The sequence below is a fragment of the Amaranthus tricolor genome, chromosome 5 (assembly GCF_026212465.1).
Source record: "Amaranthus tricolor cultivar Red isolate AtriRed21 chromosome 5, ASM2621246v1, whole genome shotgun sequence".
Lineage (NCBI taxonomy): Eukaryota > Viridiplantae > Streptophyta > Magnoliopsida > Caryophyllales > Amaranthaceae > Amaranthus > Amaranthus tricolor.
The window spans coordinates 29,535,468-29,550,267 of NC_080051.1; the positions used below are offsets into that span (position 1 = coordinate 29,535,468).

General features: G+C 32.9%; 2 protein-coding genes across 2 annotated transcripts; one reads left to right on the plus strand and one right to left on the minus strand.

Annotated features, from left to right (window-relative positions):
- Positions 1 to 2,923: 2,923 nt before the first annotated feature.
- Positions 2,924 to 5,010, plus strand: LOC130812659 (uncharacterized). The gene has a single exon (XM_057678209.1). It carries the CDS (start codon positions 3,295 to 3,297, stop codon positions 4,675 to 4,677), a length of 1,383 nt encoding a protein of 460 aa, XP_057534192.1. The 5' UTR covers positions 2,924 to 3,294; the 3' UTR covers positions 4,678 to 5,010.
- Positions 5,011 to 5,532: 522 nt separating this feature from the next.
- On the minus strand, positions 5,533 to 14,554 carry LOC130812658 (pyruvate kinase 1, cytosolic-like). Its single transcript, XM_057678208.1, has 16 exons — positions 14,309 to 14,554; positions 14,111 to 14,207; positions 13,902 to 13,999; positions 12,575 to 12,730; positions 11,368 to 11,445; positions 11,065 to 11,196; positions 8,695 to 8,775; positions 8,544 to 8,615; positions 8,311 to 8,400; positions 8,069 to 8,213; positions 7,813 to 7,901; positions 7,596 to 7,691; positions 7,439 to 7,506; positions 7,017 to 7,116; positions 6,221 to 6,280; positions 5,533 to 6,056 (listed from the first exon to the last, which is right to left on the minus strand). The coding sequence occupies exons 1-16, from the start codon at positions 14,375 to 14,377 to the stop codon at positions 5,904 to 5,906; spliced, it is 1,584 nt and encodes a 527-aa protein (XP_057534191.1). The 5' UTR covers positions 14,378 to 14,554; the 3' UTR covers positions 5,533 to 5,903.
- Positions 14,555 to 14,800: the final 246 nt, after the last annotated feature.

The following is a 14,800-nucleotide window of genomic DNA, read 5'->3' on the forward strand; positions in this document are numbered from 1 at the left end:
CATGCATACTAAGATCATAATAGGACTTAGACAAAATTAATTCCCTTGCATTGGATTGGACTTGGACATCTTGGACATTCGTATCTTGACCATCTTGGTCACAAGCACATCCAAAGATAATCTAAGAGGACATCAGTAGTCTAAACACATGGATATGGCGCCTCCAACTACCCCTATCCCTAGTCAGGCCCTCAGAGAAGTTTAACTCATGTAAGTCAACTCTTATTTGCTTATCTCAAGTTCTCTTGGGTCTTCCTCTACTTCTCTTACCCTCTACTATAATACTTTCTACCCTTCTCACCAGGGCAGCGAAAGTCTTTCTCTACACAAATCACTTCAATTTATTTTCTCGCATTTTTCCAGAAATAGGAATTACTCTTAGTTTGTCCCTGAACTCTCGATTCCTAATTTTAAACATATAAGTACAACAATATCAGTGTGATAGAAAGGTTAGCAATTCTACAACTACCCAAATATTAAAACATTACTTACAACATCCACATCCAAAATAATATATTTCCTCCATTTCAAAAAATAGTTGCAATAGTAGAAAAAGATACTATTTATTCATCACTCTTAATTTGTGATTAGTTTTTAATTTATAGGTTAAAACTTAGTTAAGTGAAATCTTGTTTGATTCGTCTCATTGCAAAAATTATTAATATCAAATTTTTATAATTTTTTATCATATATAATTAGAGATATTAAGGACTAAATTAGTGCATTGGACTGCATGAATAATCAAACGTTGCAAGAAAATTAATTCAATTTAATATTCATTCATTTATCTATGAAATGTGTATTAAAATAACTTATGTCATAGTTGCCTAATTAGGTTCCAAAAATAGTATGTGTAAGACTTGTTTTAGTTGATATTGTTAATGAAATACTTGTTTTTTTCACCTTAATTTTATGTAATAAAAATTCAAAATAGTAGTTCTTTTAAGAAAAATAGCACATAGATAGTTTTTTTACTTGGCATCAAAATATTTATTTCATTTTAAAATTAAATTACATATAAAAATAGATGTAATATGTTAAAATGTTATTACTTTCATTTTTTTATTAGACTATGTATCAATTACTGTTTTTACTTTTTATTTTATTCTTCTTATATCAAATCAGTTATAAATTCAAATATGAATTAATTAATTTGTGATTGATTTTCGTATTTTTTTTAGTTGATGATTGATTTTCTTATATTAATTCAGATTTTCATATTGATTACTTAATTTATTATTTATGTATTATATAATAATCAAATAATATGAACTTATGATAATCTTTATGTTAATATATTCTCTCAAAAGTTGATCCACTTAAGTCAAATATTTGTGTATATAATCTTTTGATCTTATTTCTCATCTTGCTACAAAAGGTAAAAGTTAAAATTTTTACTACATTTATTTTCTTAATTATTATTATATTTTTCAATTTATTTATTTACCACTTTTAGTTATACAATTACTATATAAAAATTAATCAATATGTCATGTAGTTATGTCTCATCCAATAATATTTATTCGTTTATCATGCCTCGTTAGAGAATGACACTCAAAAATTTCTAATATTTTTATAGTATTGTATGATAGTATTAACAATTTACTTTTCAAAATACATTTTCATAAGTTCTATAAATATTCCAAAAAATATTAAAATTGTGTATCACACATTTGTTATTCCAGTTACATACTACCTTCATTGTTGACTGTATGGTCCCAAAAGAGATTCTTACACTTTTTATTGTAATCACCCTTTTTAACTTTGCAACATTTTAATTATTTTTCTCCTTTGCTTTTATGTTTAATCTAACACATTTAATTTAACGATTGCTATTAATTACTTCCTCTGTTCCAAAAATACTTGTTATGTTTTTTTTTCATGCAGTCCAATACATTAATTCAATCCTTAATATCTATAATTATATATAATAAAAAATAAAAAAATTTTAATATTAATAATCTTTGCATCAAGACGAATCAAATAAGATTTCACTTAACTATTTTTAACTTATAAGTTACAAATTAATCACAAATTAAAGAAGATAAGTAAATAGAATAAATATTTTTCAAACAAATTTTAATGTTGCAATTTAAAAGAAAACTGGATATCGTACGTCTATACATAATAAATCAGCCAACTTAAGGCAGGTTTTGAAAGAAAGGAATGAAAACGGGGGGAGATGGTGGCAGTATTTCTAAAAACGAAACCCGTGGGACTATCTGTTTTCCCTCCTATTTTTTATAGAGAAACAATGGGCAGTTTTGAGTTGCCACCCTAATACCAAATTTAATTTAACAAACAAAACACACCGATCCCCCTAACTCCCTACTCCCAGTCCTACCCAGAGCCGTCAGAACCGTGAATTGCTTCGGTTTTGGGTCATTTTTGATGTGATCAGTTCGAGTCAAATTTTCGAATAAGGTCATATCGAGTTCAAGATGAGTATGAATCAAATCTAATGCGTCATGATTTTTTATTTTCTCTCATCACATTTATTTCGAAAATATATATTTCATATAATACTTTTGTTTTATAGTAGGTTCCGACTAAAATAATAACATAGAATTAATAATATTGATGAAAAACTGAAAACGTGTCAAACGATCAACTTCGAATTTCAGTCGGTCTTAACCTAGTTTTTCCTTTTTTGGGTTAGGTCAGTTTTATCACGGGTTAATATTTTCGAATTGTAACCAATTCGGGTCTGATTTCAGACCAATTTGAATTCGATCAAAATTTGACATGCCTAGAATCAGGGCCGACTTTAGGTTTTTAGGGGCCCAGGGCAAAAGATTATTTATGGGCCCCTAAACCATTATATATATATAGAAAGTTTGAATCTTAACACTAGTTGAAAACTAAAATTTTTTAAACGCTCTAAACGTAGACACGACTTGCACTTACTTAGGACCACTCCTATGTCTGGTCCTCGTAGTCAATTGAGGATTGACATTACAATACCACAAACTCTAAAAACAGGCAATACCGCTCTCTGTATTTCCGTTCCCCATTATTTTTTGTATGTATATCTCCTGCAACACCACTCAATTTCACCATCATTCATTCCTCACTCATCAAAACTCCCTTGGTCTAACCAAATTTCAATCATAATCAAAAACCAGCTGATTTCTTTCTTTCTTGCATTAAAAAGTCTACATATTTCATTATTTAAGTCTTTCTTTTGTCTTCTTTTCTGGGTTTCGCTAGGTTCTTACAAATACTTTGACTAAATTTTTGTTTAATTCTATATTTTTTTTGGTTTTTGTGCTTTAAATTTTAGTACTACAAATAATGGAAGGTAATGGGTTATCAAGTAGAATGTATTCTAATACAGGTGTTGGAATACATGGTTTAGAAATGCCCTTAAACCAACAACAACAACAACAACAAATGATGGCTTTTGCACAACAACAACAGCAAACTCAGCTCTCAATGAAGCAACCCACTAACTACTTACCCTACAATACCCAAAACCCAAACCCAAATCCGAACCCATGTCATAAACCCAAAACCCAATTGACCCAAATGACAAATAGTGATGAAGATGAACAAGCTACAGCAAATGATCATGAGAATACCTCAATGGAAGGGAAGAGAAAAGGAAGTGATAATATGTCTCCTTGGCAAAGGATGAAATGGACTGATAATATGGTGAGATTGTTGATTATGGCGGTTTATTATATAGGAGATGAAGCTGGGAATGAGATTGGACCCGAGAAGAAGAAACCGGGTCCTGGTGGATCTGGGTTGTTACAGAAGAAAGGAAAATGGAAGTCCGTTTCAAGAGCAATGATGGAGAAAGGTTTTTATGTATCTCCACAACAATGTGAGGATAAATTCAATGATTTGAATAAAAGGTATAAAAGGGTGAATGATATTTTGGGGAAAGGAACAGCTTGTAGAGTTGTGGAGAATCAAACTTTGCTTGAATCCATGGATTTATCACCTAAAATGAAGGAAGAAGTGAGAAAATTGCTTAATTCTAAGCATTTGTTTTTTAGGGAAATGTGTGCTTATCATAATAGTTGTGGGCATGGAAGTACAAACCCTAATTCAATTGGGGATCAACAACAAAACCCACAAAATATTTCCCATCAAAACATGCAAAATCAGCAACAATCTTGCCATCATTCTGAACCTTCTTCAATGGAGATTGGAGCACATAAACTAGGGTTAGGATCAGAGGATCATGAAGATGATGATCTCGACGACGACGATGAAGATGAGGAAGATGAAGATGAATTTGAGGATGAAGAACAAGAACATGAAGAAAGAGTAGGCCCATTAAGAAAGAAAGCAAGAGGGAATTTAGAGGCATTACAACAATTGAATAGAGAAGTAATGGGGATGTTACAAGATGGTAATAGAAGCTCAATGGAGAAGAAACAATGGGTGATGACACAATTAGTACAATTAGAAGAACAAGGGTTGAGATTTCAATTTCAAGCATTGGAATTGGAGAAACAAAGACTAAAATGGATTAGATTTAGTAGTAAGAAGGAAAGGGAAATGGAGAAAATGAAGATTGATAATGAAAGAAAAAGACTTGAGAATGAAAGAATGGTGCTGTTGCTTAGACAAAAGGAGATTGAGTTGATTAATGAACCACAACACCAAAGCCAAAGGCAATTACAACATACTCCTCCTACAAACCCATCATGTCTTACTGCTTGAACATTGTTTAGTACTTCCTTGTGACATTTTCTCACGTAATATGTTACAGTTAACTGCATGTAATGTATGTAGTGTTTTGAAAGGGAGGTAATACTTTTAGGAGTAGCTACTTTCAAGTTCAACCTTTTGCTATTTTTTGTTTGTTTTAGTTGGTTTAATTAATTATATATACTTGTATTTGGATTTCGTTTAGTTGTTTAGAGGGGTATTGGATTCTTCTTCCATGTATAATTATTGTTATTACTAAGAAAATGTAATTAAACCTTGGTGAAAAACATTGAAAACATGGAAGGAATGTAGAACTACTTTTAGATTGCATCATGCATATTACATTACATATTTCTTCCCTTCTTTTTTACTTAGCAATGTTATTGACTTTAACACTATTCATTAAACAAATTGATTTTTATATAATTGGCTATCTATAAGTTTTACATTAAAAGGTGTGAAAAATCTTCTCATTTACTTTTTTGCACAGTTTTTAAAATAAATTTTTAAGCCTTAACATCTCTAAATACACATTATATATTAAAAATGTATACGTTAAAGACGAATCTAATGAGATCTCACATGATATATTTTATTATCAATATATGTTATAAAAATGTTAATTAAATTTCTTTTTTCAAAGTAGAATATTTTAAACGGAAAGAACATTAGAAAACAGAGGGAGTATAATCCTACCTATATTACCAACTATGGCAACTAATATACCATCCATCCACTTTTCTTAGGAGCAATCTCACTAGGAGAGAGTACCATACAAGCCCAAACAATTGAAAGTACAAATAAATATTTCAAGCACGAGATTGAAAGATACTTATCAATTCAAAAGTATAAAACAAACTCTTACTATTGAACCAAAACTATTGGGAACCTCCATAATCTAATGCAGGCCTTTCTCCCCTCTTATCTCTTTACGGGAGTGGGACTGTCCCAAAACTTATTTCCAACATATATAGAATTTCATTGCAATAAAATATCTGCACACACGTTGACACACATTCATTTGTGCCATTTATCAAAAAATGGGAGTCATGTCAAAACCATGACTTATCCGGTCACATTGTTCAGATAATTTTATGCTGTAATATTCTGCGATCAAACTACTATCGAATTTCTTAAATATGGAATGGTAATCTGCATAACAGCTCCCAGCTTTAACCAGGGAGATGGAAGACACGCTAATAAACGACAAAAGATTTCACTTGTGGGCAGTATAAGGTCTAATCTTCCAACTCGATGATCTTGACCACGGATGCATCACCAACCTTTTGACAAACGACAATACGGTCATGTGATTTGATGATTCCTAATGCCTTTCCATGATCTAGTGCAACCTTCAATACGGTTTCATTTGTTGCATTTGCAGACTCAGCCTGCATGACAATGTATTTCAAATTAATTCCATGCATGAAGAATATTTAGTTTCATAAAAACTGTCATAATGGGTAGTGTATAAAGGAACGTCACTTGGCAAATTTCAGTAAACTCGACCACCAAAAGACTAGACATTAATAAGAACCATAGAATTGAGGCTTACAGGATGTCTAGGATCAGCAAGCATGGGAAAGAGGCCTCGAACTATCAATGACTGCCTAGCCTGAAAATTCATTAAAGAAAATTCTTTAGAGAAAAACAATCAAAAAGCCACATAAAAGAAATAGCGCCCAAGGATACATAAATTAGCTGAAGCTATACAAAAGACGAGTCATGTTAACTTCATACAAGATATGTCAGAATTCCACAAGTGAGCATTTATATGGATATAAAAGTGTTTAAGAAATTGTCCAACAAAAACAATGGAGAGAAGAAAGAAAGACCGCTCAAAAAAAGACCAGGGTTCCAAGCTTATTCAATCAGTACAACAGTCTTGCATCCCCAAAGCTAAAATTCACAGAATTTAATGTTCCATTTGGATCATGAGACATTCATGATTCAACTGATCAACTAACAGCTCCTAATATTCACAATAAATAGTGATAATGTCAAAAAATGCTGTCTTTAAAATTACTAGTCTGGGAATTCTGTGGAAAAATCATCATAAAACTCTCCATCCCAGAAAAGTTTAAAGTTGAAGCTTTTAGTTTAGTCATCCATAACTTTTTTCACTAGTCAATATTTGCATCCAACAGAAGACAACGTCAATAAGTGATCAGTAAAAAGAACATTTGGTTTGCTCTGATTGCTTTTTATTTCTGAAGAATAATCAATTTTTTTGGGCGGAGAGAGTACTAGAGTAAAATAAGGAATATTAGTATGCTGTGGATTAAGGAATGTGACCGAGTCAATATCTATAATTAGCTAACTAGAACACAACAACAGTCCATCCTGCTTACCTCAAAGGCACCACTGAAACTCCATTTCAGTTGATTTGTTTTAAGACGAGGGATCACAACTGAGAGAATTGGCATAGGTGGCCTGTACTTAGCAAGCAACCTGTAAACAACAAATAATGCAAGTCATTCTATGCTTCTAGCCCATTATCATCTTCACTGTCATATACATAACCTTCATTCCAAATAAACTCTTCTGGTAAAGCACTCGCAGGGGAGGGGGTGAAGGACAGGAATCGACTACTCATAAACTTAAAAAGTTGGTACTCGAATATCAGTGCGGAGCAAACAAGTACTATAAGTCAATATGAAGTAAAGTATACAATTATACGCTTTTACATTTTGATTACTGAAGTTTTTTAGTAGAGAGGGGGTGGCCACAACAACAATGCCAAAGCCTAAATCCGTACAATATTGCAAAATACCTTGCAGCCCTCCCAGAGGAAGTGAAGCAGATTATAACAGATGCTTTCACCTTCAGAGCAGCACGCACCTATAGAAGACAGTTGCCCAACTTTTCAATACTATGGAGGATAACTCTATCCAATAAACAATTTGAAGGATACTTTAAATAAAAATTACCGCAGAAGAACCAATAGATTCCAGGTGAGACATTGGCTCTCCAACATACTTGACAGCCTTCTTGAAGTATAGATCTTGATTAAATACCTTCTCAGCCTACAATTTCATTTAGCAAGGCACAATAATGATAATGCAGACAAACACGTATGAAATTTTTTAATGAGACCGAGATCATGTAAGCAAATTAATGAATTATTCCCCTGAAATTTTAGCTCACCTCAAAACAAATTCTATCAACAGTTCTAACAGTATCAACAGGATATAAACCTCTGTGAGTCTCAGCTCCAAGAAGAATTGCATCACTTCCTGAAATCAACAAAATCGTAAAGCAGCTATGAGTTGCACATCATGCCTTAGATCATGGAGATAATTTTGAGGAAGAATGTTCACATTTAAAAAATAAATGAAAAATGACAGCCACGATAGAACAATGAAATTCAAAATGGAACGATGAAACAATAACGAATACACACCATCCAGTACAGCATTAGCAACATCAGTTGCTTCAGCACGTGTTGGTCTTAGGTTATTGGTCATGCTATCAACAACACGAGTAACAACTGCAGGCTTTCCAACCATGTTACATTTGTGTAAAGCAGCTTTTTGAAACAAGAAAACCTTCAAGACAACAGCACAAGATCAGTAAAGCAGAAAACAATGTATATGCCCCAGAAACTGCCATGTCGCACTGGAGAGGAGAACAGATGTGCGGAACCTTCTCAGGAGAGAGATCTATGCCCAAGTTTCCACGTGAAAGAATGATCCCATCAGCTTCTTGTAGTATTTCATCAAAATGGGTCAAACCCTAAGCAAATTAAAACATCGAGTAATTCAGAACCCTCATACATTAGATAATAAAGAAGTAAACCATTATGAATTACAAACCGAGGTTAGTTAAGTAACTTTCTAAAGAAGATTCATTCTAACTGAAAACACCGAGGCTATTACCTCTACATTCTCAATCTTTGCAAATATCTGAGTTTGACTAAGGTCACCTAAGCTCGAAAGCAGTTCACGCGCCTATGCAAGAGCAAAAAGGTATTTATAAAATAATATTTAGGAAATAACAGAGAAAAGAAAACCAAAGTACACCACTTACTTGGCGAACATCTTCTGCATGACGGGTATATGACAATGAAAGAAAGTCAATTTTGTTTTGAACACCCCAGGTGCTTATAACCTGAAGAACGATTCACATGACAAAAAGTTGCTCTGATAAGAACAATAACACTAAAGAATAAAGATGAAGCATAAAAGCAATCCAGTAAAGAATAACACAGCTAATAACTGAAAGCAGAACGCGTAAACAAGTTAACTTACTTCCTCATCTAACTTAATCACCATCCACATAGAACAGTATTTTCCTTTTCAAAGTCATCAATTAAATCAATTCTTAATGCAGTCATTTCAGAGATATGCAACAATACATATAGTTATACAAGTGCAATAAGGAGAATATTGAACATGCATCGCCAGCAAACAAAAAATTAACAACACAACATCTGATCTGAAAAAAGTGATGCTCCAAATGTTACTGAAGTTGAAACCCTCTACAGGCAGTACCTTAGCAATGATCTATATATAAGTTGGACACCAGATATCCCAATTCCACAGTGCAACATACTTTCTCGGCATATAAAATTTGAAGTATTGGCTCCTTGAAATATTAGGTCATTTCCACGCAAAAAGGAAACCGAAAATTAAAAAAGAAAACTACTTTTCTGTACAGCATATGACTTAAGTACTTAACATAACACAAATAAACTCTTGCAGATTCAAGATAAATCTAAACACTTCTCATCCATAAATCAGTATTGTTCATCACAAATTGACTTTGAAATTGGCATATACTGCAGAAAGCTACACAGGGACTATTTTTGATAAGCAAAGAGAGAACTAAACTAAGATGGCATCTCTATAATAAACCCAAAAAAAAAGCCTTTAGTATAAAAGTAATTTTGCTTTTATCTGCAAAAAGCAAAGAAATTAACAATAGTAGACAACAATTTTATAATTGATCCTGGATATTTTCCCAAAGAGTTGCTCTAGGAAAAGTACTATTGTTTTAACATAACCCAACAATCATAATATATTGTCCTAACCTAATCTTCCATAATTTCCTAAAAGTGGTTTAATCAATTTAATGTGACATGTGAAACAGAGACCACCAGAAATACCAATATTGATATGCAATAAAATCCAAAGCAGATGCATTAAGTGAAAAGTGTTGCTTCAAAATCAATGCCAACCCAATGTCCGTATGTTATTGTTTAGAAGCACAATTAAAAGTACCAACTATAAATTCCCTATTTTTCCACCTTGAATTCTCTTAACTACTCAATTTAATAATTTGTATATGTAATTTGTTTTTCTTACAAGCTAATGATCTATGAAACAAATACATACCATGTATGAATCCTCTAGCATCCAACTTTTGCACATGGCAGCTTAAACTCGCTTAAACTTTTCCTCTCCATTCAGGCATCACAATATAACTGGTTAAATGGGGAAACTGCCTCCTAGGCACTGAAGCCCAAAAGGCAGCTGCCCGGCAATTCAATCAACCTTAGCAAGGTATATTCAAATGTTACTGCCTCCAACCTCCTTCTGCCCGTAAGATCATCAATTCTATCAAATGCACCTCAATCAAATGAGGCAATCACCTCATGCCTAGATCTTTTTGCCTTGGATAAACTATTTCTGCCAAAGTGCGTGTAATGGACTAGAACAGTCCATTGATAAGCCATGTGAATGTAGAACTGTAGAGACGGAAATGTAAATGGCAATCGTATTATAGTGATTCATGAACTACAAAGATGGTGACAAGCTTTCAAGTGGCTTGCACTCTCCTAGCCTAGGACATGAGCGTAAAACCCACTAAATGTGTATACAAAATATCTGATGTGTTTTTCACTTTTTCTACTCCCCCATCCTTATTTATACTTGTTTCCCCTTCCCTATACTAACTAACTCATACCAAAATACACATAATACTATGAACGTGCGCCTCGACCTTTTTAGCACTCTATTGATCTAAATAATTTCCACTTAATTTTCTGATGGATAAGGATGATGCATAAGCTCAAATAGGAGTGTTCATCAAATTTACATCAAGAGGATTCTGTAAAGTAGAACATGGCTAACAGTTTTTACAAGCAAAATGAGCTGGAAATACCAATTAGTTTCCATAATAAATGCCTTTATTGATCCAAAGAGCCCTATGAAAGCACTTTCCTAGTTTATGCACTATAAATGTTATCAACAGAAAAATAATAAATATAGAAAACTTTAACATCAATGCAGTCAATGGAAGTATCAACTATCAACAGAAAACAATCACCCCCTTAGTGTCCAAAGACAAAGTATTTTTCAACATGAAAAAAATAATCAAAAGATGAATGAGAACAGATAAGGTATCATAACTATAAAATGCATAAAAACACTTGAGGTCTACAGAAGGATTACTTGCCTCCTTGTCTTTCTCTGACAGAGTGGGCATATCAATACAAACTTGTGAAGCATGCAAAGTAAATAGTGTTCCATCTAGTGTTGCGGAATTCTTGATCACGCAAACCACATCATCTTCTTTTACCTCAGATACCTACACAAGTATATACGTACATAAATGCTCAGACAAAAAGTTATTGTAGTCCATTAAACATCGAATTTTCATTCCCCTGGAAGAAACCCTTACACAAGCATTATATATAGCCCTCGGAAAAGAAAAAACTATAACCACCCAACTAATTATATCCTAAGGTTCTTATCTCACCTCAAGCCACACAGATGTAGTTTCACTTCCAGTAAACAAGTATTTACCCATAAATATCATGTCTCCCTTCTTCACAGCCTGAAAAACATTTGATATTATGTCAGCATAATAAACAGTCTTTTCTTTAACAAAGAAAAATACATACTCTCTTCGACATTCGTCCGTTTTTCTTAGTAAAATAATTTTCATATGGTAGATGGATCAAGAGAGTAAAATAATAAAATAAAGGTTGGTGAAATATATAGTGAAAGTTGGCGGGACCAAAAGCAAAGTGTCGGAGAATAGGGGTATGATAGAGAAACCGTTATGACAAATAGAGAAAGATTCCAATCGAGACAAATGAAACAGATTGAGGGAATCAATTAGCACAGCACCATAGAACACTAAAATTGTTTAATACTCCCTCCGGCCCTAAGAAATTGTCACGGTTGTATGTTGCACAAAGATTAAAACATGGTGGGACCATTTGAATTGTGTAGATGATATCAAATGAGAGTTAAATGTGTGGACGGGAATAAAAGAGAGTGGTGGGGATATTTCCACAAAAAGAAATTGTAGCAAAATAAAAGTAATGGACTAAAAAGGAAATTGTGGCAATCTCTTAGGGACATAGCCCACAGAGAGTAATGAACATGAATGAGAAAATAAAACATTAGAAGTTTCAAATAAGGATGAAAGTCATTTGGATAAAATCAAAAAAAAAAAAAAAGAAACTTTGATTTTAAAATATGGTTTGAATTTGGTTTGAAAATTCAAGACCGTTGGGAGTCGGATTTGGATTGATAAATTCCAAACCTATTCCTTTTGAGTTTGGATTCGATCAGACAAATTTAAAACATAAACTGACATGCAAACCGATTTACTGTCAAAACAGAGAAAATTATATTTACTTGAAAGACCCAAACACCAAACTGGCCCAAAAAAACTTAAGGCCCAGACCACCCTTAAAGAAATGTGGCCAAAATGCCAAACAGATTTCAGTTTTTGATTTGGGTTAGGTTTTAATATTAGAAATTAATTGTGTTTAGTTTGATAATGCGTCATCTCTAGTTTGAATTTGGAATAAAAAAGATGTAAATCCAATATAATTTGATTTATTCTGGTCTTAGAAAAAACCGAAACGAACACCTTAAAATGGTGACAATCCCCAAATAGACCAAGAAAACCACTTTGCATTAATTATAGGAAATGACATGAACTTACTAACCTTCGCAAGTCCGCTGAAATTGATGGGCAAAAGATCTGAGGAAGCATCTTGTTCTAGATTAGGTGTGAGAGTAACCATCTCATCTTCCTTGAGAGTAATTTCCTTCCCAGTCTTATTCACAACTTGCAACTCAGGCCCAACTGTGTCAAGCATGACCTACACAAAAAGTATGCTTCCAACTAAATCACTTGTTTCCAAATAATTACCCTAACAAGGAATCTCATTCAAAACCAACCACCAAGGATACCATATCTATATTAACCGCTAAAACACCTCAAAAGATCGTTCGAGTAATCATGACATTGGGAGGTCAAGTTGAAACATATAAAGTAGACAGAGAATATTACAGCCAATATCTGAATATGTCCCTCGTGATGGCTATTGTAAACTACTCAATGTAACCGACTGATTGAAACCCTACTCACACTTGCGTACTTGAGTAATGTGTTGGACTCACATATTTGACAAAGTGTTTTAAATCTCAATTGGCTATTTGGTGAAAAATTTATCATAAAATTGTCCAACAATTAAGTAACATATCAATGTGTTGAGGATTCTAAACAAGTGAAATGAGTAAGAATATCATATCTGTAGGGAGATCTTCAATTTTAGCACAGGAATTTCATTATTTCAGTAACGAAATAAAGCACCAACTAGTAACACACAAAAACAATTTTTAAGCTCCCCATCAAACACACATAGCAATCATCATTCGACAATGCCACAAAACAAGCAAAACTTATTTCTAAGCTCCCCATCAAACATACATAAGAATCATCATTCGACAACGACACAAAACAACCAAAACTTAGTCCACTGCACTTGATGTACTAAAAACTCCAGTCCCATCTGCACAATTACTCTGATTTTGCATTGAAGGCATAACAACTTTTAATTACATCAACAAAACTTCAGAATTTTAGATGATATTCAGCTATATTTTACGCAGATGGAAAGTCAACTATTCAAATTATCTTCATCGTTACATTTTCCACTAAGTAACAGCAGCCCAATTTCAGCTAAATAAGCAGTAAAAACCATCTTCAACCCTCAAAAGTTGCATGATAGGAGTAATAAATATAGTAACGAACTGACGATATCAAGTCCCAATCAAAACTACAGTTACTATTAATCTTACTAATTTCATATCTCATCAAACTAAGCCAATACAATTATTCGACATTTAGTATGAGTAAGTGAGAAATCAATGTCAAGTATAGAAGTGAAAACGAAAAATATGTACAGCGCAGATTTTTCAGTATTTAGTGCTACAGAATTGACGAGAAATCAATGTCATGTACAAAATTTAAAACCAAAAAATACATACAGCGCAAAGTTTCTTGGTAGCTTTAACTGCGGTCTTTAAGTTTTCAAGAGTTTGGCAATGAGTATCAGCATCTCCCCATGAAAAATCAAATCTAGCCACTATATCAAACCAAAGTTGTCAAAATATAGTATCAAATTTCATTAAATGTGAAATCCATACTCTTAATTAGAATTTGTAAAAATAATCAAAAATAGCAGAAAAAAACAAACCTGACATTCCAGCTTTAAGCAAACCAGAAATAACTTCAACAGATTCAGAACGAGGACCGAGAGTTCCAACGATCTTCGTCATTGCAGTGAAGAAGGTCTACAACCAGACAAAAAAAATGAATAAAAAATCAAAGATGCGACAAAAATAGCTATAAAAGTTTGGAAAATCGAATTCAGATTTGGACAGAAAAAACATACAGATTTAGAAGGCTCAAGGATGGATGCCATGCGAATAGGTTCTTCCAGGAGAAGATTAGTGGAAGGCATGGTTGTGGATGTGGTTGTTGTTGATGATGGATGATTGAAGAAGTTCTTGACTGGGTGTTAATGGAGGAGAGAGAAAATGGAGGAAGGGAATGCAATTACTATGTGTTAGTTAAAGAGGAGGAAGCCAGAGAAAGAAGTAGGGGTTAATTTATTGTTCAAAGAAAACAAAGTGACGTTAATCAACTGGAAGTGGTATGCGACTTTTGATTCCCCCTTGTCTAACACTTTTCTTTTTTTTTTTTTTTAGTTTTTGGTGTTATTTGAAGAAAAAATTAATATTAATAATTTAATTTTTTATTTATTTGTTGTGAATAATTTTATTTTTAGATTATTTTTTAATAATTTAATCTTTACACTTAATTTCTTATGCTAATAGCATATACTGATAGTAAAATAGAAGCAAAGGTTGAATTATTATAAAAT